Genomic DNA, 26,226 nt, shown 5'->3' with positions numbered 1-26,226 from the left:
GCCACGATGGGAACTCCCTCAAAGTATATTCTTGTTATCACACTGTGGCTCTCCTCTTTTTCATTACAGACAGCCATTCCAAGGCAAATCTAAATGTTAACAAATGATATTCGAAAAAGCCAGTCATGGAAAAGTCAGAATTAAATTTTATTTCACATTGATAGAAACCGTGAAAAAGATTTACATTTTCCCACATTACAGCACATTTCAACAGAATAGTTCTTGCCATAAATTAGATCTTGCTGATTTGTGAAGTGAAACAACCATTTTTGTTCTCCAAGGTAAAGCGAAATGACATAGTAAGTGATTGTTTAAAAATTGTAAATCCAGACATAAACATATGGCTTCATTATTAACACCCTAAATAGTCCACGCCAAGTTATCGCTATTATTGAGTAGCACCCATTCCTGGAGCTGTTCTGGTCAGCTGGAGTACAGCAGAAAGACTAATAAGAGTTTGGAAATATCAGGCATATGTTTCTGCTATGTATGAAACTGTGTGGTAACTAGATTATATGTACTGAGTTCTGACTTTTATTACCCAAAATTTGTTTTCAAATTTTAACCAATAATCTGAAAATTTTGACTATTTAAAATCAAGTAATTGCTACTTTAATGTTTGCACAAAAACTAACCTAAAAAGATCATCTGATTAAAGTGAACATTTCCAAAATGTCTGCTGGCAGATAAAAGTAAAGCATAGTTTTCAAGTGGATTGTTCATTTCCTACAGCAGTTGGTTTCAAACATACGTGCAAAATAAATAAACTAAAACTCTATGCTATGAGGAGAATCTACTTAGAGCAAATCATCCTAGAAATTAACAGTTTTTAAGATCAGCCTTAAATATTCCAGAACATACTAGAATATGACCTAATTATTCTTTCAGTTAATAACAGAATAATCCAACCACAGAATTATTCTCGTTATCTGGACTAAAGATTCTGATGATTCTGTAGGTCTAAACTGTGGACTAAGGTCCAGTTTAAGAAGTAGTGTAGAAAATTTGAAGGGATGTCTGTGATTCCTTTCTGTAAGTACATTTTAAACACCATCATGTCTGTGATTCAGAACGTCAAATTACAGCACAAACTGCCAGCAGATGTCTAGGGCAAGGAGACATATTTGGTCTGTTATGAAGGATACAAAAGAAGAAAGAACGTATCTTTTTTCTAGAGAAGAAAAAAACAATATTAAATAGAAATTACGTTCAGGAAAGAAAAACCTGGTCCCCAAAATAAAAGGGCCATTAATTGAAGAGAGAACTATCACTCTTTATTGACACTTAGAGGTATTATCCCTATCATTAGGAATAATTTAATAACACTTCATTCCTACTATGATTTATAACCATTAAGTGTATATGAACACATATCTAAAAATACAGATCCTGCATGGTGACTAGGGAACGGTGGAAAAGTCCATAGTCGAAGTCACAGCACGCATAAACTGTTGATGACCCGACTGCTCATTTACACCTGAACAAGTTTTCATTAAGCATACTAATGGTTTTCAAATGATATAATAAAAAAAATCTGGTTGCAGTATTTTATTATTTTGCTGAATTACATTTGGGAAAAAGAAGCTAGCTGCTTCACCTATTTAATACTAGTATATTCCGGATCATTTTATACAAACACATATAGTGAAACTTAAGAGATCCTAAATGTCCCACAAGGAGATTTATTTAGTCTGTGTCATTGGTGTGTCTTTGCAAAATATTTTAACACTGCAAACATTAGAGGTTTCAGGATGGGGCGCAGGAAAAGGTTGATATTCTACTACGAAGGTGCTGGTGTGACATCCACGCAGGCCTCGGTGACGTCAATCAATGGGAGGCAGCAGTTTTTCAATGAACTGCTTGACATCCAGCATCTCCTGTTTGGAATAAAGGGACTTAATAAATGGTCACATAGATTAGAACCGAAATCCCCACTGAGACACCAAAGACTGAATCCAAGGTGTGCACATGTAAGATGAAACCACATTTTTTGGGGGGGGAAGTTTCCAGGCGGGGGATCAATTGAGCCACAGTAGCAACAATGCTGGATCCTTAACCACTAGGCCACCAGGGAACTCCAAAAACACATTTTTGCTGCTACAATTAAATTTTTTTTTGTCTTTTTAGGGCCGCACCTGCAGTATACAGAAGTTCCCAGGCGAGGGGTCGAATCAGAGCTGCAGCTGCTGGCCTACATCACAGCCACAGTGACTCCAGATCTGAGCTTCATCTGCGACCTACACCACTGCTCAAGGCAATGCTGATCCTCAACCCACTGAGCGAGGCCAGGGATCGAACCCGCATCCTCATGGATACTAGTTGGGTTCATTACTGCTGAGCCATGACAGGGACTCCCTCCCCTTTAAAAATTTTTTATTAAATCTACTTTGAAAAAAAATTTATTTTGACCATGCCACACACTTGTGGTACCTCAGTTCCCGGAGGAGGGACTGAACCCAGGCCCTGGCAGTCAAAGTACTAAGTCCTAACCCTTAGACCACCAGGGAACTCCCTAATTAAGCTACTTTAGATCTTAATAAAGGAATGTTTTTCATTTCTCTTTGAATCATGGACAGTGTTTGCATACAACAGAAAATCAGTGAATGTCTGCTGAATTAAACTGAATAAACTTTGATCTAAGTAAGACCTACTAATTTGTGATTTGATGTGAATTAACTGCTTTAAACCCCTAAGCAGTCAAATGTTATCTTAAAAAAAAGCACACATAGGAAGTTGCAAATCCACCTCTATAATCACTGTTCCCCAAGGTTTACCTGTTGGCAGGAACTGTGCATCATGCCTTCGTAGGTTTTGAAAGTCACATTGGCTGGATTTACCAGCGTTTTTAGCCTTTCAACAGTTAGAGAGCCAAACATTAGGGGAACTAAAGGATCCAGCACTCCGTGGCACTGAAGGATGGGGATGTCTCTATTCACACCACTGATAGGACACTGCAAAAAACACAAGAGCATTATTGAGTCCAACGTGGGGAGCATCATGGGGACGTTCAGCCATGGGCTCAGCTGAAGGCACAGCACTGCCTTCCGCACATAAGGGGAGCATCAGGCCACAGAAACAAGGGCCCTTTCATCTTCCACCCTCCGCATCTCCTTACCTAAACCTGTACAGGACACATGATTCCCCTGTACTGTATACCTGCTCTCTTGGACGTGCACTATATCCTACTTACGTGTTCACAGTGTCCTGACACAAGAAGTAGGTTTGGGGAATTCCGATTGTAGCTCAGCAGGTTTAGAACCTGACACAGTGTCTGTGAGGATGTGGGTTTGATCCCTGGCCTTGCTCAATGGGTTAAGGATCCGGCATCACCGTGAGCTGTGGTGTAGGCCGGCAGCTGCAGCTCCAATTCAACCCAGAGCCCGGGAACTTCCATATGCTGCAGGTGTGGCCATAAGAAAAAGAAAAAAAAAAAGGTAGGTTTTAGCTGAATTATGTTCTTCTCAGTTTTTATTTGATTTAAATAAGGAGCTTAATAAATAGCAATTATGTGCAAAACACCAAAAACTAACTATAAAGTGACAAAAAATCCTAAACTTAAACATGAATTTGAAAATAACATCCATTTCCCCCATGTGTTCTACAATTGTGGAGTATTTAGAAATTATATTCTACAGCAAAATTCTACTAAGTAGTGAACATACTAAGCATTCAAAAATGTTATTTCTATGTGTAAAAAAAAAAGGTCTAATCTTGATATGTATCTTAAAATGTATCAAACACTTCAAACATAGGATCTTCTTTCTTTCCATTTGGCCTGGACTACAGCTGCCGCCCTGGATCCTTAGCCCACTGCGCCACGAGGCAACTTCCTCATTTTAAGGACTCATATGTCTTATTCCAGCCTATGCACCCTGCTGTAAAGACAGCGTAGTGTACAGATAAAGCCTAGCCCACATCGCAAAGGTCTAAGACAAGTCTTTTGAAAAGGTGACTGATGGAAACTACGGGCTTTGGGTGCCAATGATGTGCCCATGCAGGTTCACTGGCTATAACAGCTGTACTCTGGGCTGTGGGATGTCACTGGGGAGGCTGTGCCTGGAAGGGGATGGGGATATATAAACACTTTCTGCTCAATCTGTTGTGAACCCAAAACTGCTCTGAAAAAATTAAGTTTATTAATACTACTTTAAAAAAAATGACCCTGTCCCCAACATTATCTGCAATCTCTTAGCTCTGGAATGCAGCGCTTGGCATCGGTCAGGCACCTCTGGAAACGAAGATCGCAGTGGGAGCCAGCAGCTGAGAGCGGTGACGCCGGCCAGCTTCTGATGGGTGGTGAGCGCTGTGTACAAGGACAGGGCTCCTCCCTGGAATAGAAGCAGGGCTCAGGGGGCTCACCACCAACAGCCATGCAAGTGCTTCTTGTTATTGATGCTGTCCCTAAAAACCCAACTGAGTGGCTGACGTCAAATAAAACAGGCCAACTGGCAAACACACACACACACCCTGGCATGTCCTAAAGGACTCCTCTCTCTACGCTGAAGACATGAGAACATGGCAACCACCAGCCAAGACAGAGTTAACACGGAGGTTGCTGCTGCCCTGACAGTGCCTTAGGGATGCTCTGAACTCATAGTTACTATTTTCTCTGCAAAGTCTCAGGCAGAAAAATCAAACCTGGTCTTAAGCTGGCATATTTTCTAAAACGAGGCTTCAAGGTGACAAGGACGGCGTGGCGGATACCTTGGGACCTCACGGCACCTGCGGCCCTCCGAGTGCACTGGGCCCCCAGCACGAGAGGTTCTCTCCCACCCAAGTCATGAAAGGTGATGTTCAGTGACTGTCAGTCTCTCTGTACAGCTGGAACTATAATATGTACAGTCAAGAATTGGAAAACCCGCAGGCAGCAGCGAGCCCAGTGGAGGCAGACAGGGAGGTGAAGCTGGTGGGCAGAGGAAGAAGAGCAGAGAAGCCCTGGCTGCTTCCTGGGGCCACGCTGCTCCTCATCCTCAGCTTCCTGGATGCGATGCCAGACTCAGGACTCACTCTCTCTTAACATACTAGGACTCGAATACAACGCATCTCACATACAGACTCCTGTCTGAATCAAGCATCCATTTCTGTGCCCACACTCAGGTCACAACGTGTAGAGCAATGTACATCACCTGTGTCAACAGGTACTACATCAATGATACTCCCTCCCTGTACTGTATCTATACTCTAGCCTTCTACCGAGTTCTAACTTCTAAATGATTCCATAATCCCATCCCTCCCTGACCCAGTGATGCGGACGCTGAAGCGCTGACCTAGAGGACAGAGGGGTCAGGATCAAGGGCAGCGGGGTGGTCGATACTAAGACGGAAAGTCATACGCTGTAACTGCCTGCAGGAAAAGCACAGAAGGCAGAAGGAAATGCAGGGAAGAGAAGAAAGGTGCCAAAAATAAACACCATATCTTTTATCCAAAACCTCTCTTCCACGACAAGAGGAGGGAAGAGGACAGAGTGATGTCACCAAGATGGTGACACGGGCCCCTCTTGACTCTGCTCCCCCCACAAGGACGCCTATCACCCATTCCAGACAGAACCCCTGAGGGGTTCCCAGAGGCCAGGACAGACTCAGCACAAGACTGGCCCAGAGCCCCGCAGAGGCCTCCCTCAGCCCCCACGCAGATCCTGACTCCTAGGAATCTGACTGTCACAGAAGGGGAAGGGAGTCTTGTCCTCAACCTCATTATCCCCTCAGTCATCTGCCCTGGACAGGGGACAAACACCCTCCCTTAAGCAGCGTTTTGTCCAGAGGGGTTCGTGGTGTGCACTTCAGACTTAACCACATGAGGGCCTTAGAAAAACACAGTCCAGGTCCCATTCAGTTCCCCTGCAAATCAATTTTCAGGACACACCCGATAAAAGTGGAAACTATCACTGGAGAGAGAAAACTAGACAAGAGTGTGACATACCCCCCCAGTTCATTAGCAATCACTTCTGGTTCACGCAAACTTAATTCAGCACTAAAGGTCAGTAGTAGATCAGATTCTATATCATATTCTAAAAAAAGGACTCCTCCACAGAAAAAGGACTGGAACCCCAGACTTCGTTTTCTAGATAAACACACTGGCGACGCTGAGGGACCACGCAAACTTTTATCTTACCTGAGAAAATCCTCCCAAAATAATTCTGTTAGATGGAATGCCATTCTTCACCTCCTGCTCTATCAAAGATTTTACTGAAAATAACATAAACGTTAAATCATCAATATTTTCAAAGATAAGCCCATTGATACAATTTACATAGGAAAAAAATTAAGAACAAGAAAGCACATTATTAAAGGTTATAACAAGTGAAAACCTTGAAGCGCTCCATTAGAATACAAAATTAGAATATATTTTCAAAAACTCAGATTTTGTGGGTGCTGCTTAAAGTGTTCAATTATTTGTTACACAATTTGTCAACAATTTTTCTCTCATCAACAGATGGCTATGAATTTTTTATCTACGGTTGATCCGCTTACATACATTTTATATTTCTTTCTCTTCGATGAACCATAAGCATTTGTACCAAAAAGCTGTTATTTTAAATTATAAGTAGTTAAGTAGCTTATGCATGATTTATGATTTAGTGTTTAAACTGATCATTCTGTTATTAAAAACAAAACCAAAAAGTATTAGTTTTCCCTATAGCCCAGTAAACAATGCAGGAAAAAAATCATACGAATTCTTCTGTTTCTGCAAAAGACTCTGATACACATCATTAAATATATTATTTGATAACTCCTAGAATTTCCTTTTTCTTCATAATACTATGTTTTTGGAATAACTACACCTTTTACAAATTTATCTCCTCTCACTTTTTGACATAGGTGTAAGTGTTTCACCTCTTTTTTTTTGGCTGTGCCCGCAGCATACAGAGATTCCTGGGCCGAGGACCAAACCTGTGCTACAGAAGCGACCCGAGCCACTGCAGTGACAACGTCAGATCGGTAACCTGCTGCACCAACCGAAAAACTCTGAGTTTCATGTTAAGATTTAAATGTCCAACTTTATATTTCCTTCTTACCAAAAATGAAACTTGCTTTTATTGCAAAAATCCCAAATGCCCGAATTAAAAATTATTTCTTTTTCCATAAATGCAGTTCTTAGCTAAAGGAGCCTGAAGAGCAGGAGGTGCCCTGATGAGTGCGTGGTGGAGAGGGGGCTACAGGTCAGGGCAGGACCAAGGAAGGGAATGGGCTGGTGAGAAACAGCGGGGACCCCCCCCACCCCCAGAACGTCACTCCTCTGCTCACACCTGATGACACAACATCAAGCCACTTACGGGGACCGCAGTCCGCTGTGGAGGGACGAGTTGTAGCCCCCCACCCCTGGGCCCACCCTGAGCCCTCTCCCCTTTATTCTCTGCACACCCTCTCAGCCCCAAACCCGACACCCCTTTCCTGGCCGCGAGTCTGAACCTCATTCTCTCCAACACACATTAGGTCAGAGAATGTTACAAGCCCAGTTACCTTGGGGTGGAAGGCTTCACTCTGGGCCCACCAGGTCCAGCTGTCTGACGCACAGGGTCCCCTCCCCCTCCCCCCAGATCTGACCACTCACCCCCAGACCCAATACCTGCTGTCCCTTTTTTTTTTAAGGCTGCACCCGAGGCATATGGAGGTTCCCAGGCTAGGGGTCTAATCGGAGCTGCATCTGCGACCTACACCACAGCCACAGCAACACCAAATCCTTAACCCACTGAGCGAGGCCAGGGATCGAACCTGCATCCTCAAGGATACTAGTTGGGCTTGTTAACTAACCACTGAGCCACAACAGGAACTCCTACCACCTTCTATTTTTTGACAAAACTCTAGCTCTAGGATTACAGCTTTGACCGACTTTTTGATGATCCTGGTCAGTGTTCTTGGTCTGACATTTTTTCCAATATGTTTTGAATGCACTTTCCTGCTGTAAAGTTAAGAGTTCTTTAAAAAAAAAAAAAAAAAAGACTTAAAAAACAGATTTAAAAATGATCCTATTGGTTTTGTTTTTTTAACAGCCTTAGAAAATTTGAAGCACACAACAAAGGAAACCAAAAAGAAAAAGAGAACTTACAGAACGGGAGAAAATAGTTTCAAATGATGCAACGGACAAGGGCTTAATCTCTAAAATATACAAGCAACTTATACAACTCAACAGCAAAAAAGCCAACAATCCAGTTGAAAAATGGGCAAAAGACCTGAATAAACCATTCTCCAAGGAAGATATACAGATGGCCAACAAGCACATGGAAAAATGCTCAACATCACTGATTATTAGAGAAATGCAAATCAAAACTACCATGAGATATCACCTCACACCAGTAAGAATGGCCATCATTAATAAGTCCACAAATAACAAATGCTGGAGGGGGTGTGGAGAAAAGGGAACCCTCCTGCACTGTTGGTGGGAATGGAAGCTGGCACAGCCACTGTGGAGAACAGTATAGAGGTACCTTAGAAATCTATACGTAGAACTACCATATGACCCAGCAGTCCCACTCTTGGGCATATATCCAGACAAAACTTACCTTAAAGAAGATACATGCACCTGCATGTTCATTGCAGTCCTATTCCCAATAGCCAAGACATGGAAACAACCCAAATGTCCATCGACAGATGACTGGATTAGGAAGATGTGGTATATACACACAATGGAATACTACTCAGCCATAAAAAAAACGACATAATGCCATTTGCAGCAACATGGATGGAACTAGAGATTCTCATATTGAGTGAAGTAAGTCAGAAAGAGAAAGACAAATACCATATGATATCACTTATAACTGGAATCTAATACACAGCACAAATGAATGTTTCACAGAAAAGAAAATCATAGACTTGGAGGATAGACTTGCAGCTGCCCCCGGGGGTGGGAGTAGGAGGGGGAGAGATCAGGAGCATGGGGTTAATGGATGCAAACTATTGCTCTTGGAATGGATTTACAAAGAGATCCTGCTGTGTAGCATTGAGAACTATGTCTAGATACTTACATCACAACACAACAATGGGAGGAAAAATTATGTATACATGTATGTGTAACTTGGTCCCCATGCTGTACAGTGGAAAAAAATAAATAAAAAATAATAATAAAAAAAATAAAATAAATTACAAGAAAATTTGAAGCAAATGTGAAACAGAAAGACAATGACTTCCGGGGTACAGGTCACCTCACTCTGTCCCCACCACCTCACAGCAGGGCACACCTCACCAAGGCCACCTCGTCACCACCCAGACGATGCTGACGGCCACTCCAGCCACCACGCTGTCTACTTGTCGCTGTTTCAGTACGCACGTGTAAAAGAAACACATGCTCCTGTGCATGTGCTAAAAGCAGACTTCTCCAAGTGAGTGCTCTTCATGCTTTCACCCCAAACACAAGCGGTGTTACTGCGTTCATGAAGGAGAATGGGACTGCAGAGTCTGTGGAGCTCACACTTTACTACTGCCGGAGTGTCGGATGAGACAACTCACCAGAATTACCTAGTGTGTTCAGTAGTCTTCAACAGGGGCACCACACTAAAACTAACCTTTCCTGTATAATTTTCATGACATGCCATCACATCATTACATCATCATTTCATCCCTGTCAGGAAATTCCATATGACATGGTGTGGCCAAAAACAGCAAAAAAATTATGTATCCGACAGAGCTGAAGTGTGACAAACCCCACCCCCTGGTCATGGACCAGGGTCAACGAGTCCAGCAAGACTGAGAGCGACGAGAACAGAGGAGCAGCTCCAGCACCCCAACCCGCGTTTAGGTAACGGCACTATTTCATCAGCATCAACACAGCTACTCGGAAACCTTTCTTACTTACCATTTTCTGCTGCCTGTTTGATTCCAGTTTCATCTTCCAGTGAATCTGGCGAAAGCCCAATAATGTTAAACCTGGAAAACAAGGCAAAGTCCTAGAAGAATTACTCAATTCTAAGATTATCTACTTTCGAAAGAAGACAGTAGTTTTAGAGAAAAAAAAAGGCTAACCAAAGACATTCTATAGCATGAAACTCAAGTAAACTGTCTTTGGAGGCCAGTCAGCTCCACTGCATGAAGCTGATACCTGCATGTTCCTTTCACTCCAGTTAGACACAGACTCCATTCACGGGTCATGGTGCCACACAATCTTAAGGTAGAAACACCTAGAGAACTACCTGGTCCAATCTGAGATGCATGCAGGAACCTCAAACCCCAGCACGAGGAAGTGTGCCAGGACCTCCAGTCACCCTTCTGTCCTACCTCGTCCTAAGTCTGCGCTCCAGAATGGACCTGCCCGACCATGCCACCCCCTGCATGCACTGCCTGCACCTGCTCACACAAGTATTTGCACAACCTCGAAACCTCTCACCACACCCCGCAGTGACCCCAAACCAGGGTCTGGGCAGCCCTTCCTCAGCCTGTCCATGCTTCTATCTGCCACGTGAGGCAGGAGTTTGATTGTGGACAGGAATTCTGCCGGAGAGGGAAGAGGGGCGAATCAAAGGCCAAGAGAGGCAGGAGCCTGTAAAAGTTTCCAAGGAACCTCAAGTGCATAACAAAGGAGGTGTTTGGCTGAGCCCATGGGGCATCCGCTCTGGTGAGGCCACAGCCTCTCCTCCCACCTTCCACCTGGGGGTGGGGGTGAGGGGATAGGTAGAGAGGACAAGGTGGAGACAGGCTGGGGTCCACACTCAAAGGATGAACAGCTCTGCTTGACAGTCAGGTCTGAATCCAGTGACTTCCAAGGAGGGACAGTTCCAGATGACAAAACCCAAGGAATGTCTATGGATGACTGAACCTGAGACAAGATAAAGCCACCAGGAAGAGAAGGGTCGAGGCAGTAACAAGCCAGTCCAGGCTGCAAACGGGCCGTTTACACTGCATTCTGCAGTCACCCGAAAGAGGGCCGGTGCCAGGAGGTACAGGGGAAAGGAAAACAGGAATCAGGTGTCAAGGTCATCACTCGTGAACAGACCTGACCGCCCTGGTCTTGGAGCAGCAGGAAGCAAGCGTGGCCTGAAGTGGCTCAGAGAACAAAGCCCTGACTCCACCTCCAGCCTGTGAAGCCCATGGGGAACGCCTGACATCCTCAAGGTCTTGTGATTACACTGCAGGAAGTGGTCTCCCGCAATACCCGCCAGCTCTCCTCGGAGGTGGAAGGTGGGAGGAGAGGCTGTGGCTTCACCGGAGTGGACGTCCCATGGGCTCAGCCAAACACCCGGCTACCGAACCCACAGTGGCTTATCAAGCACTGAGAGATGCTTTCTACCATCTTTCTATCCACTCATTCTCTACTCTTTCTCCACCCGTTGGTGCAGCTCCTCAAGTTTGTCCCTGGATCTAAAATATGAAAACTGGGAATTCCCATCGTGGCTCAGTGGAAATTAACATGACGAGCATCCCTGAGGACGAACGTTCGATCCCTGGCCTTGCTCCATGGGTTAAGGATCCAGCATGGCCATGAGCTGTGGTGTAGGTTGCAGATGTGGCTCGGATCCTGCATTGCTGTGGCTGTAGTGTAGGCTGGAAGCTATAGCTCCAATTAGACCCCTATCCTGGGAACCTCCATATGCCTCGGGTGTGGCCCTAAAAAGCAAATAAATAAATAAATAAAATATAAAAACTGAAATAGTCAAATAAAGGTTAAATTTAATTATATAATTTTTCACCTTGAAATAGTTAATTAAAAATTGCAATATACAAAAGCACCTCTGATTAAAAAAAAAAAAAAAAAAAAAAAAAAACTAGGTAAAAAGTTCTTACTGAAGAAGTCAAGTCTTACTTACCAAGAAGGCATGGCCATGTTCATATTTAATGTTACAGGCATAACTGGTCTGTAGGAGGGAAAAAAAGCAAGATAAAAATAATATAACAAAGCTGTATGTAAAACCTAATAAATCCCACAGATGGTTCCTTTAGGCTTACACAAAACTGAATGTTCCAACTTTATGGAGGAGCCACTTCAATGCACCCACACCTGCCCCGTTCTGCTCCCACGACTCCACACAGTTCTTAGGATGGAGCCACAGCTGGAAGGGGCTAAGCTGGCAAATAAAATCATCTCCCCTTCCAACACCTTTACTTAACACTTTCGAACCCGATGTGAGAAGAAAAACCAGTAACCAAGACACCTGGAAACATATAAAGTAGGAGACTCTGGCTAAATGACAAAGGATATGAGCCACTTACTGCACAGAAACGTGGCATTAATCCCTGTGGTCTCAAATTACATCGAGGTCTGAGCTATGTACCTGCTTGTTTAAGCCACCCCTAAATAAATAAGGGACACACGTGCGTGTGTTACACCCAGCTCAAGTCTGTGATCAGACATTTGCTGGACGACCAGAAGGCAGCTGAGTATGAAGGGAGACAAAGACACTGTAACTACATCCCACCACCATCCTCCTGCCTCATGAAGCAAGTCTACTCAGAAGTCACAAAATCTTAATAACATTTCCTTGAGAACAGAAACTTCCCTTGGCTGGGAAATAGCCTTAAACCAAATTCACTAATAACAATGCAGCAGAAATTCTAATACAACTGAGAGTTCTGTCTTGCATGAGTCAGAGAAGGAGGACAGAGCATGGGCTGCAGCCACGACAGTGAGATAACCAGAGAAGGACAGAGCAGCCTGGCCACAGAGCTAGCACACAGCCTCTGCTCAGGACAAGTGGGGACATTTTCTTACCTAACCTCAGATACATTCCTCATTCGTATGGATCCACTGTTGCTGCCACCACTTCTGAGGGTGAACTACAACCTATCAGCCTGTATCTGGTCCCATCTGTCTCTTCTCCATGGCCACTGCTTCTCAGCACCCTTTGACCTGACATATGCTCATCTCATGTATTTTCTGAGTTTGTTCAAAACCTAACTAGCTTCTTGTTGACACCTACAAACATTTTCAGAATTTAAAACCCAATTGAACAGACTCCAAAGTCTGTTTTTTCCATGCTCCATCTCAAGGTACTAAAGATTTCTCACAAACCGGATAGGTAAGCTCCTTCAGAGATGGCTCATGGATGTCCTTAGAACTTAAAAGATATTTGTATACCTACAAGACCTTTTCTGGCTGTGAGTTCAACTGATCTCCCAGAGAGAATTATTTTACATTTCTCAACAAAAAAAGAAAAAAAATTCAGTGTAACCAAGACACCATTTTTGTTTTAAAGAACTTACTAATCTTTATTTTGAAGCTGAATATTTAAAAGATAAAAACATTAATTATATTGTATGCACATACTTTTCTGGAAAAGTAAAGCTAATAGAATTGTTCTTTTCCAGATGCTGAGTCCCAAGCCTGAAAATTAAAAATATTTACGGGAGTTCCCGTCGTGGCTCAGCAGTTAATGAACCCGACTAGTATCTGTGAGGATGAAGGTTCCATCCCTGGCCTTGCTCATGTGGGTTAAGCATCCAGCATTGCCGTGAGCTGCGGTGTAGGTAGCAGACATGCTGGGATCCTGTGTTGCTGTGGCTGTGGTGTAGGCCAGCAGCTACAGCTCCAATTAGACCCCTAGCCTGGGAACCTCCATATGCTGTGGGTGCGGCACTAAAAATTCAAAGGACAAAAAAATAAAATAAAAATACTTACGCATGAGGGCAGATATATTTGATATGAGCACTTCTGATACCTGCAAAGGCTTCTGCCCATCCGTGCCTGGTAGAGAAATCATTTGAATAATGCCATTAGATACTGTTTTAAATTCCAGTAAGTTAGTAACAGAAAAGTATTTAAATTTGTGAGGCTAAATTTTAACTCCTTATAACACCACTGACCAACCTAAAAACAAAACAAAGTTCATTATTTAAGCTTTATCTGTGGATAAGGACGACTTCTGACGAACAGTGTTTTTTCTTTCATATGCTTCCACCGGGCTTTAAAGTTTACAAAATACAGTTTTTATCTCCTTATAACTTGCCAACAACATGCATAACAAACTCTGAGAGAAGTCAAGTCAATCGGGTGTCTGCTATCTTCACACGCTTCCTACACTGTCAAAAATAACAACTTTAATTAACATTTGCCCCAGTGTACATGTGTTCAAAACAGAAGATGAGCAACTACCTCTTAACTTTCAAAAGATCATTATTTGGCAACCATGACAATAGTTGATTCAGATATCGATCATTAATGGATGCTAAATCCATAGATGAAAAAGTGGTGAGAAACAGATATTTTCATAAAATCAAAGTATCTCCCCACAAATACTAAGTGTAATCACACATTAATTTATTGCGGAGAAATCTGGCGGACACTACAGACCGGCCAATGACATGTAACATCCCCACACAGCAAAGGCACGAAGACGGACACCGTGTGGGTCCCGACCAGCACGGCGACACCTGTGTGGCATCCCTCCCTTCTGGCAGCAAGATTCATGTCCCCCACACTGAGGGCCATCCTACTGGGCAACCAGCCCGTTTGGAGAAGTGTCAAGGTCACAAGAGACCAGAAAATGGACTGCTCTGGACCGAAGAAGACACGGGAGTCGTGACAACTCAACCAACCAACCCTGTGTGATCCTGGACCCACAGAGGACGTTACTGAGTCAAGCCAGGGAGACGCGAATGGGGCTGGTGGACGTGGTGATGGTGGCGTGAGGTCAATGCTGAGATCAGTGTTAGCTTCTCAACTGGGGGTTCTACTGTGGGGTGGGCAGGGGAGTGTGTCCAGGTACATACAAAGCACACAATGAAGCTTTCTGGAGTAAGGAGGCAACATGCCTGCAACTTACTCTCAAATGCCTAAGAAATGGTAACAATTTGAAGTTCTTTTCTTTCTTTCTTTTTTTTTTTTTCCTTTTTATGACTGCATATGCTCAGGCTAGGGGTCGAATTGGAGCTGCAGCTGCCGACCTGCAGCACAGCCACAGAAATGTAGGATCTAACCCCTATATTGCGGCATCACCAGATCCTTAACCCACTGAGCAAGGCCATGGATACTAGTCGGGTTCCTAACCTGCTGAGGTAGAACGGGAACTCTGATTTGAAGTTGTTTTAAAAGAAGTAGTTAAAAATTTTACATAGTAACAATGTAACTTAGTGAGTCCATATAACACAGATGGGGGCAAATTAATAAACAGAAAAGGAGCAACAGCATGGGTGCTAAAAACACTGGGTGACGGTCTGACGTGCTCCCGGCATCTCACCACAACAAGCTCTGAGCACAGGGAAATAAGTGCGGGAGACACACCTGACGGAGGATGGCACCTGCGTCAAGTGACCGGGGCAGCACCAGGGGAAGGGCAGGCAGCGCACTTGTCCCCTGAAGGGATGCAATGCACAGGACACCCCATCTCCATGGTATTTGTCTCAAAATGCACAAACTGAACCTCATCACGAGGAGATGTCAAACCAACCTACGTGGAGGGACCAGCCTGATCCCTGCAGAAACGTCAGTGTCATGAAGGCCCAAGAGGAGCTGAGGGACAGGTCTAGATTAGAGAGACTGAAGAGCTGTAGCAGCTCAGGGCTGAGCACAGCTGTGACTGGACTGTGAGTGAGAGCATTTACTACAAAGGACATTACTGGGGCAGCTGCCAAGGTATGTTAGATAATAGAGCATATCAGATAATGATATTAAATAAGTGCTAAGTTTCCTGAATTCGATCATTTCCTGTGGTTGTATAAGAGTCTCTGATTGTTCTTAGGAGATACATGCTAAAGTCTGCAAATAAAGAATCATGATATTGATAACTTACTCTCCCAGGTTTTAGCAAACATAGCAACATATTCCAAAGAGATTAGTGAATCTGAGTAAGAGTTATTGAGGAATCTGCCTTATTCTTGCAACTCCTCTACAAATTCAAAAGCACTTCAAAACAAAACATTTAAAAAATGCTGTCAAAAATAAATACATATCTCTGGGTTGTAGGATTTCAACTGAATTTCACTGACTTCTCAAGCATATTTGAATTTTTTTATAATACAAATGTAACATTTTCATAATTATAACAAAAGGTATTTTTATTTTGGAGGGAAAACTGATCTCATGCAATACAGTTTGGTTTAAAATGTATTTCTTTGAATATGTTTCATATTTTATTATACACATTATGAATATTATACACACATGAACACTATGGTGGTCAGATGAGTTTCTGGCAAAACTTTTCAGAGCTTTAAACATGTTGGTGCATACACTATAAATCTTCAAAGGGAGAAATGCCACATCATATTTCCTAAACACTAAGATGTAATCTAAGTGACATCACTGAAAAAAAAAAAGCTTATTAAAAAAAAAATCACAACTACCATAAACACACATATAATAAGATGAATATCAATCTCAGAAACATAAAAACGTGGGGAAAATGACATATTAGAATTGAGAAAATATGGAATTATATAAAGTCTCCCAATCTTATTTGACCCGCAAACACTTTTCATGAGGCAGCTAAAGGAAACGCAGGTTACCAGACAGCACATTTCAGCTGGTCCTGCAAAAAAGAACCTTAACCAAAAAAGGCTAAAAACCTACCCATTTTTTTTTTTTTTTTTTTTTTTTTTGCTATTTCTTGGGCCGCTCCCGCGGCATATGGAGGTTCGCAGGCTAGGGGTCGAATCGGAGCCGTGGCCACCGGCCTACACCAGAGCCACAGCAACGCAGGATCCGAGCCGCGTCTGCGACCTACACCACAGCTCACGGCAACGCCGGATCGTTAACCCACTGAGCAAGGGCAGGGACCGAACCCGCAACCTCATGGTTCCTAGTCGGATTCGTTAACCACTGCGCCACGACGGGAACTCCAAACCTACCCATTTTTATAGCAGCAAACTGAAGGGTTAATCCCCAACCTCTTCCGAGGTAACTAGACAAATGAACTTTAACTAGTTCTCCAAAAAGTATTTTGAACATTAAATAACAATCTGCCTGGCTGGTTCTGAACTTGGTCACGCATTCATAGAACCAACCTAGTGCCAGGCCAGCCTTCTTTACTGTCATCTTGCCAAGTCTGTCCAGGAGTGGAAGCTTTAATTTTTTATACAATCTGAACTCTTAGTCAAGGTGTCATGGCTGCTGTGGGTATACGTAATCTCACTGGTCATTTTCTTCACCATTTTCACTCTTAACTTCAGTCTAAAAAATCTGGCTAAACTGGGGTCCACAGAAAACCTTCCTACAATGGAAGCTTTCTTCTCTTGGTCTGATTCTTCAAGCCTTGAAGCTCTCTTTTGGGAGGTTAGTAAGATCCTTCCTCTGGCTCTCAGCATCAAGAAGGGTTTGGTGATAAAACAGAGCTGCTAAACTTTGTTTAGTAAAACAAATAAACAGTGCAATAAGCCTGACCTTTTCACAGCACTACCTGATGGCCAGAAAGAGCCCCAAAACCTTTCCCATCCTAACTCCATGCAAGGCATGTACCTCTACTTGGGAGCATAAAACAATATTAGGAATCACTTTTAAGAATTAATCTAGCCCAATGCCTCCTTGTAAAGATGTAATAGTTTCTTCATTATTTTATCAAATTTATTTATCTTCACTTTTCCTCCAAGTCTGCAATTGTAAAATTTTTTATCTTTTTTTTTTGATGCAATTGTAAAATTTTGTAACAATTTTATAACCACAATTTTGCTGACGTTTCAAAGAGATAATCACCGGTTTAAATTTTTAAAAGCTCTCAAAACAGAAAAAGCTGAGCAACAAAAGGCATTTGATAAGCCTCCAGGCAAATCTTTGAGCTGCACTTCCTGCCCTTCAACAGATTTTTTTTTTCATTTAAGGGAACATCTAAGCTTTCATTCAGAAGGTTGTATACCTCACACCGCTATTACTTCTCTTATCAAAATCAGCTAGTTCTTCTCAGCCTGCCCGGAAATGTTAACCTCCTCCTGAAAGCTCTCGGTGGCAGTCCCCACGAACATACATACCCCCTGGTCTGGTATCCCATATCCACAGCAACTCAAAGAGGAGTTCGCATTTTTAATATGTGCCAGAAGCAGAAGTTGAAAACTAACACGTTAAGATGATGAGGGGGAAATTCTGGGGGACGGGGGTGGGGGGGGGTGGCAAAAAAGAAAGGATTCTATCTTCGGTCTGCACTGTAAGAAATGCGACCAGCAATCTTTTTTTATACAATCCTACAGTTCTTGGTAACCCTTGATCGCACAGAGTTGCATGACCCCATTTCGTCATGGTACAAACAAGGGTACCTACCCTGTATCTCCCAATCCATGAAGGAAAATGACCTAGAAGAGAAAAGAACAAAGGATAAGCCATGTCCAAACAGACCCACCAGAACTGTCAAGCATGGAAGCTCCGGTTAAGGTGCCCGCCAGAAGCCCAGAACACTGCCTTCAGTCAGTTAATTAATCTCCACGGACCTCTCTTAAGTGGCCAAAATCCTTAACGTCTCTCCTTGCAGCTCCAAAGATAATTACCGCGGAGTTTCAGCACTTAAAGAGGTCCCGGCTAGACATTCTTCGGGGCAAAGGACTACATTCTACAAAAAATACTTCCCTCAAGTCAACCACGAGAGTCTCACTTAGACGGGAGAATTTTTCCAGTACAAAAAGGGGCTTCCGGGGATAAAAGTAAGTCTGAGATCCTCAGGCACAAGTTTCCTAAAGACCAAAACCTCTGATCGAAAAAGACACTAAGTCTACAAACTTCTCTAATTGAGGACAGGCGAACAGCGGGAGAAAAGAAAGGCATTTTCCTGCAGACCTAAGACCTGGCTCATGCGCCGACCGGACAGAAACCCACCTGCTCCAAAGGCACCCAAGTAGGGGCGCCCTCCACTCCCGCGGGGTCTTGGGGGCGGGGTCCCGGCTGGGGACGGGGTCCCGGGTCTGGGTGGGGGGCGCTGAGCCCCCACCCCCGGCCCACCCCGCACAGCCCCGCCGGGCCGCGCCCACCACCCGCCCGACCCCCGGCCCCGGCCCGGCCCGGCCCGTTACCCACCCGCCGGCCGCGCGGCCCCGGGCGCCGCCCTACTCACCGCGGCGGTGGCCTTCCGGGCGGCGGGCACGACGGCGGGCAGAGGCGCCGACATGTTATTGCCGCACATACACCGGCTCGACAGACAGCGCGTCGGAAGCGGAAGGCAGAGCGGGAGCCGGCCGCAGCCCAAGGACGTGCGAACGGCGAGTGCGACCCGCGCACGGGCGCGCGCTCAGGCGCGTGCGCGCCCCCGCCGCGCCGCCCTCCGGGCCCCCGTGCCCGCGCCTCCCCGTCCGCTCCACAGGCCGCGCGCGTCACAATGTCCGGCCACCCGGCGCCCGGCGGCCCCGGCTGACCTCGTGGCCCGCGGGCGCGCATGCTCCGTGCGCCGCCCAGAACGCGCCCTCAGGCCGGGCCGCGCGGTCTGGCCAGGCCTCTCCCGCCCAGGTGACTCCCGGAAGGGCCCAGAAGGACTGGGCTTGGGAAGCTTCGGCATCTTTCCACTGGGGGCCACACCAGGGTGCGGTGGATGGTTATTCGCCTCCGTCTTTAAACTTCAGCTGGGGCAGGAAACACTCAGCTGTCACCGAGCTTCCGCAATTTACTGATGGACGGATATTGTACAGATTTAGCTTCCAGACAGCACGACCCCTTTTCTACAGCGGCCGCTCCTTGCTGATCAACACATGGTAGGACCTGGGAGAGGAAAGACGGAAACACAAAGGCCAAATGCCCTGCCCTTCCGAGGTGGCAAGCTTCCACTGGAAAACCCGCAGTCTGAGCGCTGCTTTATCTGGGGAGTGGCTGTGGCCCATAGCCTGGGAGATGGCCCCTCAGCCGGCCCTCGCGGACCGCCCTGAAAAGTTGCGGGGGGGTGGGTGTCATTATACCTATGATTTTGGCCCAGGTTTACCTGCCATCAAGCACACATCTTGGTACAAGTTTGCTGCCAGTCAGGGGGAGAAGATAATCTTATTTAATGGTTCTAGTGTTTCTCTAAACATCGGAAGATGCAAGAGTTTGGGTTCACGGAGTTCCCTTGTGGCTCAGTGGTTAGCAAACCCGACTAGCCTCCACGAGGACGTGGGTTGGATCCCTGGCCTCGCTCAGTGGGTTAAGGATCCTGCATTGCTGGTGAGCTGTGGTGTAGGTCGCAGATGAAGCTGGGATCCCGATTTGCTGTGGCTGAGATGTAGGCTGGTGCCTACTGCTCCGACTGGACTCCTAGCCTGGGAAACTACATACCGCAGGTTCCGCCCTAAAAAGACAAAAGAACCCCCCCCCCCCAAAAAAAGAGTTTGGGTTCATAAACATTTTTACCTGAAAAGTATCTATCTGAAGGCCATGCTGCCTGTTTTCCCAGAGCCCAGAGGGTCTCATTCCTGATCTCCACCCTGAATTCCTTGGTGCCTAATGACTTCATTCTTGTAGAACCAGAAGGCAAAGGGACAGTTTTCAGTTAGAATGGAAAACCTTAGAGGATATATACAATCCGTTAAAAGAGAGATAACAGGCCCCAAATGGAGTCACTTGTGCTAAGGCCACATCGTAATCTAACCAAAGCTTACCACCTAACCTTATCCCAGTTTCAATCTCTGCTAGGAATGCAAATTTAAAGTCAGTCTGGAATTTCCCCATCAGCACTATTGAGGAGATCAACCTGATAAGACCTCTTCCATCCCTTAAAAAAATGAGGTAATTTGCTCTTTACAGGTCTTCCATTGGCACTGCTCCTCAGAGCTGGATGGGCAGCTTCCTGATTCATAAAAGTTGAATAAAGCCAATTCAATCTTTAAATTTACTCTGTTGACTTTTTTTTTTTTTTTTTCTAAATAATCCTTAGGGAGTTTAGTGTAAGATAGGGAAGGAAGCTAGTGAACAAAGATCTTTAAAAACCCAGTTTAGGAGTTCATGTTGTGGCTCAGCGGAAATGAATCTGAGTAGTATCCATGAGGACGCAGGTTCGATCCCTGGCCTCGCTCGGTGGGTTAAGGATCCGGTGTTGCTGTGGCTGTGGAGTAGGCCAGCAGCTACAGTTACGAGTAGACCCCTAGCCTGGGAACCTCCATATGCTGTACCTGTGGCCCTAAAAAGAAAAAAATAAGTTTAATTCACATGATAACCAGAATACTGAAGGTAGGGGTCTTATTCATACTGGGTTGTTTTTTGTATTAATAGCCGCACCAGGCATGTTCCCAGGCCTGGGGTTGAACTTGAGCCACAGGTATGACATGCATGCAGCTGCAGCCAGTGACACCAGATCTTTTAACCCACTGCACCAGGCCTGGGATCAAACCTGCACCTCTGCAATGGCCCCAGGCACTGCAGTCAGGTTTTTAACCTATGTGCTACAGCAGGAACTCCTAGCCATTTTAAAAGTATGCAATTCAGTAGCATTAATTGTTTTTTAAAATGTTGTGCAATCTTTACCACTATTTCCAAAACTTTTTCTTCACCCCAAACAGAAACTCTTTATTTATTAAGCAAGAACTCTCCATTCTACCCTCTCCTTAGCCTCTAGTAATGTCTAATCTACCGTCTTCATGAATTTGGTTATTCTAGGTATTTTAGATAAGAGGGTTCATACAGTATTTGTCCTTTTGTGTCTCACTTATTTTCTTTAGCATAATATTTTCAGGGGTCATCCATGTTGTGGCATGCATCAGATCTTCGTTCCCTTCTATGATTGAATAATATATAAATTTGCAGGTATACACTCAATTTTATTTAGCCAGTCATCCATTAATGGACACTTGGGTTGTTTTCACCTTTTGGTTTTTGTGAATGATGCTGCAGTGAACATTGGCATACAAATATCTGAGTCCCTGCTCTCAATTCCTTGGATACATACCTTTAGTTTTCAATATTTGACCATGGGTCTAAGTATAAACGTCCTTTCAAACACCCTGAACTTTTTGAGCTTCTTGGATATGAAAAGTCTTTTATAGTATTTGGGAAGTTTTCAGTCACTACAGAGTCAATATTTTTCTGCTCCTCTTTCTCCTGTCCTTCTATTACTTCCATTACACAAATGCTGGTATTTCTAATGGTGTCCCACAGTTTTCTAAGGCCCTGCTCATTGTTCTTCTTTCTTGTTTTCCCTTTGCTTTTCAGATTGCATAAACTCCATCAATCTATATTTCACTTCTCTGATTCTTCCATCTTTCGGCTCACACATATTGTTGTGCCCCTCTACTGAGTAATCATCTAGTCACATCTTTGATGGTCTCTCCAGAAATCTGTTTCATTTTTTTGCAATATAGATAGGCTGAGAAATTTCAAAGTCTTCAATTTTGTTTCCTTTTCTAACATGTACCTCAAAACTCTTCCAGCCTCGATCAATTAGCCAGTTCTAAAGCCATTTCTACAATTTTAGATGCTTGTTTGAGCAGCACCAAATTCCTGGTTCCAAAGTTGGTACCATTTTTCACCATTTAAACAGTTGTTTTAGAGTTCCCACTGTGGCGCAGTGGGTTGAAGACCTGGCACTGTGTCTGCAGTTGCTGCTGAGGCTTGGGGTTGATCCCTGGCCTGGCACAGTAGGTTAAGGAGGACCAGTGTTGCTGCAGCCATGGCATGGGTTTCAGCTGTGGCTCAGATTTGATCCCTGGCCCGGGAACTTCCATATGCCCACGCTTCCATGTGACCTGGGTGCAGTCAAAAAGAAAAGAAAAGATTGTTTCATTGGAGAAATGTTCTTCCAGGCTCCTTACCACACCATTCTGAAAGTCCTATCTTTATTATTTTTGAGTCAGCTTGGGTAGTTTATGTCTTTCAAAAAATTTTTGTATTTCTCTGAGTTTACTGGCATAAAGGTGTCCACTAGATTCCATATCACTTTTAATGTTCAAAGGATCTGTAGTGATGTCTCCTCTCTCTTTTGACACAGCAGTTTGTGTCTTTTTTCTTTTTATCCTTATGGTCTTACTCGAGTTTATCAGTTTTATTTATTTCAAACAAACCATTCTGGTTTAACTGGTTTTCTTTTTTTGGTTATTTTCTTTTAAAAATTATTTTGATTGCTTCCATTTCTTTTTCTTGCTTATTTGGATTTATTTTGCTCTTCTTTTTTTGGCCATGTCCCCAGAATGCAGAACTTCCCAGGTCAGGGGGTCAAGCCTGAGCCACAGCAGTGACCAGAGTCATAGCAGTAACAACGCAGATCCTTAACTGCTAGGCCACCAGGGAACGCATATTTTGCTCTTCTTCTAGCTTCTTGAGCTTTAACCATTGATTTGAGAACTCTCTTTTCCAATATGAGAGTTTAATGTTGCAAATTTCCCTCTAAGAACTGCTTAGCTACATTTTACAAATTTTGATGTCATGCTTTCATTTTCACTCTGTTCAAAATATATACCTTCAAAAGATATCTATGTTCAAAAGATATATATAGTCTTTTTAGGGCCTCACCTGCAGCATATGGAGGTTCCCAGGCTAGGGGTCGAATCAGAGCTGTAACTGCTGGCCTACGCCACAGCCACAGCAATGCAGGATGAACCGTGTCTGCAACCTACACCGCAGCTCATGGCAATGCTGGCGCCTTAACCCACTCAGTGAGGCTAGGGATTGAAACTGTGTCCTCATGGATGCTAATCAGATTTGTTTCCACTGAGCCACAACAGGAACTCCCAAAATATTTTAAAATCTATTGTGTAATTTCTTCTTCATCTCCTAGATTATTTGGAAATATGTTTAGATTCCACATATACGGAGTTTTTCAGATATCTTTGTTACTATTTTCTAATTCAATTTTGCTGTGATTAGAGATCACAGTTTGTGCTACTTCAATTCTTGATCCTTGGTGGGGTTATAATATAATCATGAAATAAACTTTCACTTAGAAAATGCTAAAAATTCCTTTGTATCATTCAGCTCAAATGTCCCTTCAGAGACAATCCTGAGGCACTCTCTAAAAGCCCCCACAAATACCAATCACTAACACAATCCCTTGTTTGTCTTCATGGAGCTCCTTACTCTCAGAAATGGCCTTATTTATTTGTACTTGTTTATTGTATTCCCCCCTCCTACCCCCCAAAAAAAGACCCCAGGAAACCCCATGGGAAGACCTGCCTATTTCATTCACAGCAGTATCCCAGCATTTTGAGGACAGAGAGACAGGAAGGAATCAGTTCTAATTCTTACAGGCCACGGCAAGAAGTTCGTATGTTATTCTCAGTGCGATGTGGAGTCACTGAAGGGTAATGAGACTCTGCCTACTTTTGGAGGATGGACTGGAAGGGAGCAACAGTGGAGATGAAAACAGATCAGTCAGTGGACTGTAGCACTGTTCTAGGCAAGATGAAGATGGATTGAACCAGCATGGTGTTTGTGGATCAGAGAGACAGGTCTCGTTGTTGTGGGCAATAGGGAAAGAGAGGCACCAGAAATCAATCTGTATTGAGAGACTGTCAAGGCACCGAGACAGGTGGGGAAGTTGATTTGGGAGTGTAGGAGAAAGAGGCCCTGCCCAAAGGACTTGAAGTTACACCACCTTTATAGGGTTCACCTCATTCCTTTATAATGAGGAGTCGCTACTGACCAGGGCTGGAGTCAGGATGCATAATAAGTAGTTGCTGAGATGTCTTCTTATTACAGGGTTTTCTTAGTGTGATTTAAACAGGGGCTAGCACAACCCTTCAAGCATGCGGATGCTTAATAAATATTATCCTGGAGTTCCCATTGTGGTTTGATTAAGAACCCGAACCTGAATAGTATCCAATACCAGCCTTAGTGGGCTAAGGATCCAGTGTTGCTACAAGCTGGTGGAGTAGGTCGAAGATGCAGCTTGGATTCGACCCCTAGCCTGGGAACTTCCATATGCTACAAGCGTGGCCCTAAAAAATAAAATTATCCTGCATTAATAACAATGATGTAAAACTTCTATAGGCTTAAAGGTCGATGACTTACTCACCACACACCCTTAATTTACATTCTTACAACAGAGATGAGACTCACCAAATTATTTTGACTGCTTTATAAGCTAGGGCAACATGCTGCATTACTGGATAAACAAACAGGTAGCCTACAATTAACTGCGAACTATTATTATTCCCACTATTAACCTGTGCCCACCAATAACATTATACAACCTAGCCAACAAAGAAAATCTACTTCCTGGAAGTCAGCACGCTGTTTTATATATCCTGTATCTCTTTTATCCAATAAAATTTTTCAATGATACAAAAATTATTGGCATTAACACTCACCCAGGAGCTCATTACTTAGTACAATGATTTTCTGATTAAGGGGAAATATGGTGTGTCTTTCTGTAGGCAGTATTTTGCAACATGTTTTGCAATTTTCTTCCCAGAAGTATGAAATTTTTAACAAAAAGATGATGAAATATATTGAATTGAAAACACTTAAAGGCAGGAACTAGCTTCTATTTTTTTCCACCATATTTTTTCTACACTTTTAAATAGAGTCTGGACTTTATCTTCATATGGTTTTATAGAACTCACATATCTGTATTTTTCTTGATTTGTGTTATTAGAGCTATAAGAGGCTTACTTTTTTTTTTAACTTTTAAAAAATACTCAATTTTGGAAAGTCTCCTCTACCTCATTTCAAACAATCTGGGAGCAAGATCTTGTTTGACTTTATCTTTGTACGTTTTTCAGTAACAAGTTCAGTATCTTGCTCATAAATATTGCTTAAATAAAGGAGAGAATGCAAACTCTTCTTTTTTGGCAGTTTTTTTATACTTGATTTAAAAGGACTTCTTAAAGGTTTAAAAATAGATGTAGTGGAGTTCCTGTTGTGGCAATGAATCCAACTAATATCCATGAGGACGCAGTTCGATCCCTGGCCTCACTCAGTGGGTTAAGGATCTGGTGTTGCTGTGAGCTGTAGTGCAGGTTGCAGACTCAGCTTGGATCTGGTGTTGCTGTGGCTGTGGTATAGGCTGGCAGCTATAACTCCAATTTGACCCCTAGCCTGAGAACTTCCATATGCCATAGATGCGGCCTTAAAAAAAAAAAAAGGAAGTAGCTGTGCTCCACAAAGTTATTTCTTACTTACACTAACAGGAACAGCAGGAACAACACCCCAGACAGTGAAACAAAAAACAAAACAAAAAAAAACATTAGAAGAAAAAGAAAGAAGCATGGTCTATATTACACTCACTTAAGACAAAAATAGGGAAGCTCATATTTTATTCAGTGAAAATGTTATGTATTTTGTGCTGCAGATATTCAGCTTCATGTTATAAAAAAATATTACTTATGTAATAGGAGCCAAAGTACAAATCTTGTCTCTGCGGCTTGCTGAGATCTTAGTCCAACTACCAACCCTGCCAAGTCTGTCAAAGGTGATAAAACATCTACCCCACGAGGAGTTGTTTAGTTGAACAAAATGAGGCTGAATCAGCACGTGACTGACATACCAAGCACT

General features: G+C 43.6%; 1 protein-coding gene across 3 annotated transcripts; it reads right to left on the bottom strand.

Moving 5' to 3' along the window:
• Positions 1-126: 126 nt before the first annotated feature.
• On the bottom strand, positions 127-25,156 carry LYPLA1 (lysophospholipase 1). Of its 3 annotated transcripts, XM_021089369.2 has the most exons (9): positions 18,893-19,015; positions 18,109-18,140; positions 13,543-13,608; positions 11,735-11,782; positions 9,790-9,860; positions 6,112-6,185; positions 4,227-4,328; positions 2,775-2,951; positions 127-1,877 (listed from the first exon to the last, which is right to left on the bottom strand). In XM_021089369.2, the coding sequence occupies exons 1-9, from the start codon at positions 18,959-18,961 to the stop codon at positions 1,824-1,826; spliced, it is 693 nt and encodes a 230-aa protein (XP_020945028.1). In that variant the 5' UTR covers positions 18,962-19,015; the 3' UTR covers positions 127-1,823. The 3 variants fall into 3 exon arrangements, 2 of the variants coding, with proteins under 2 accessions (XP_020945028.1, XP_084878507.1); XM_085022381.1 differs by lacking the exon at positions 2,775-2,951; XR_014843825.1 differs by lacking the exons at positions 127-1,877; positions 2,775-2,951; positions 4,227-4,328; ... (2 more) ...; positions 11,735-11,782; positions 13,543-13,608 and adding an exon at positions 15,906-16,427 and having other exon boundaries at positions 16,706-18,140; positions 18,893-25,156.
• Between the last annotated feature and the right edge of the window lie 1,070 nt (positions 25,157-26,226).

This window comes from Sus scrofa, chromosome 4 (genome assembly GCF_054392235.1).
Source record: "Sus scrofa isolate SSC_HxYL_T2T_F1_AM1 chromosome 4, Sscrofa_HxYL_maternal_Yorkshire_Landrace_v2.0, whole genome shotgun sequence".
NCBI classification, from domain to species: Eukaryota; Metazoa; Chordata; class Mammalia; order Artiodactyla; family Suidae; genus Sus; species Sus scrofa.
The sequence above is the reverse complement of the archived record's forward strand: the minus strand, read 5'-3'. Positions and strand labels throughout refer to the sequence as shown.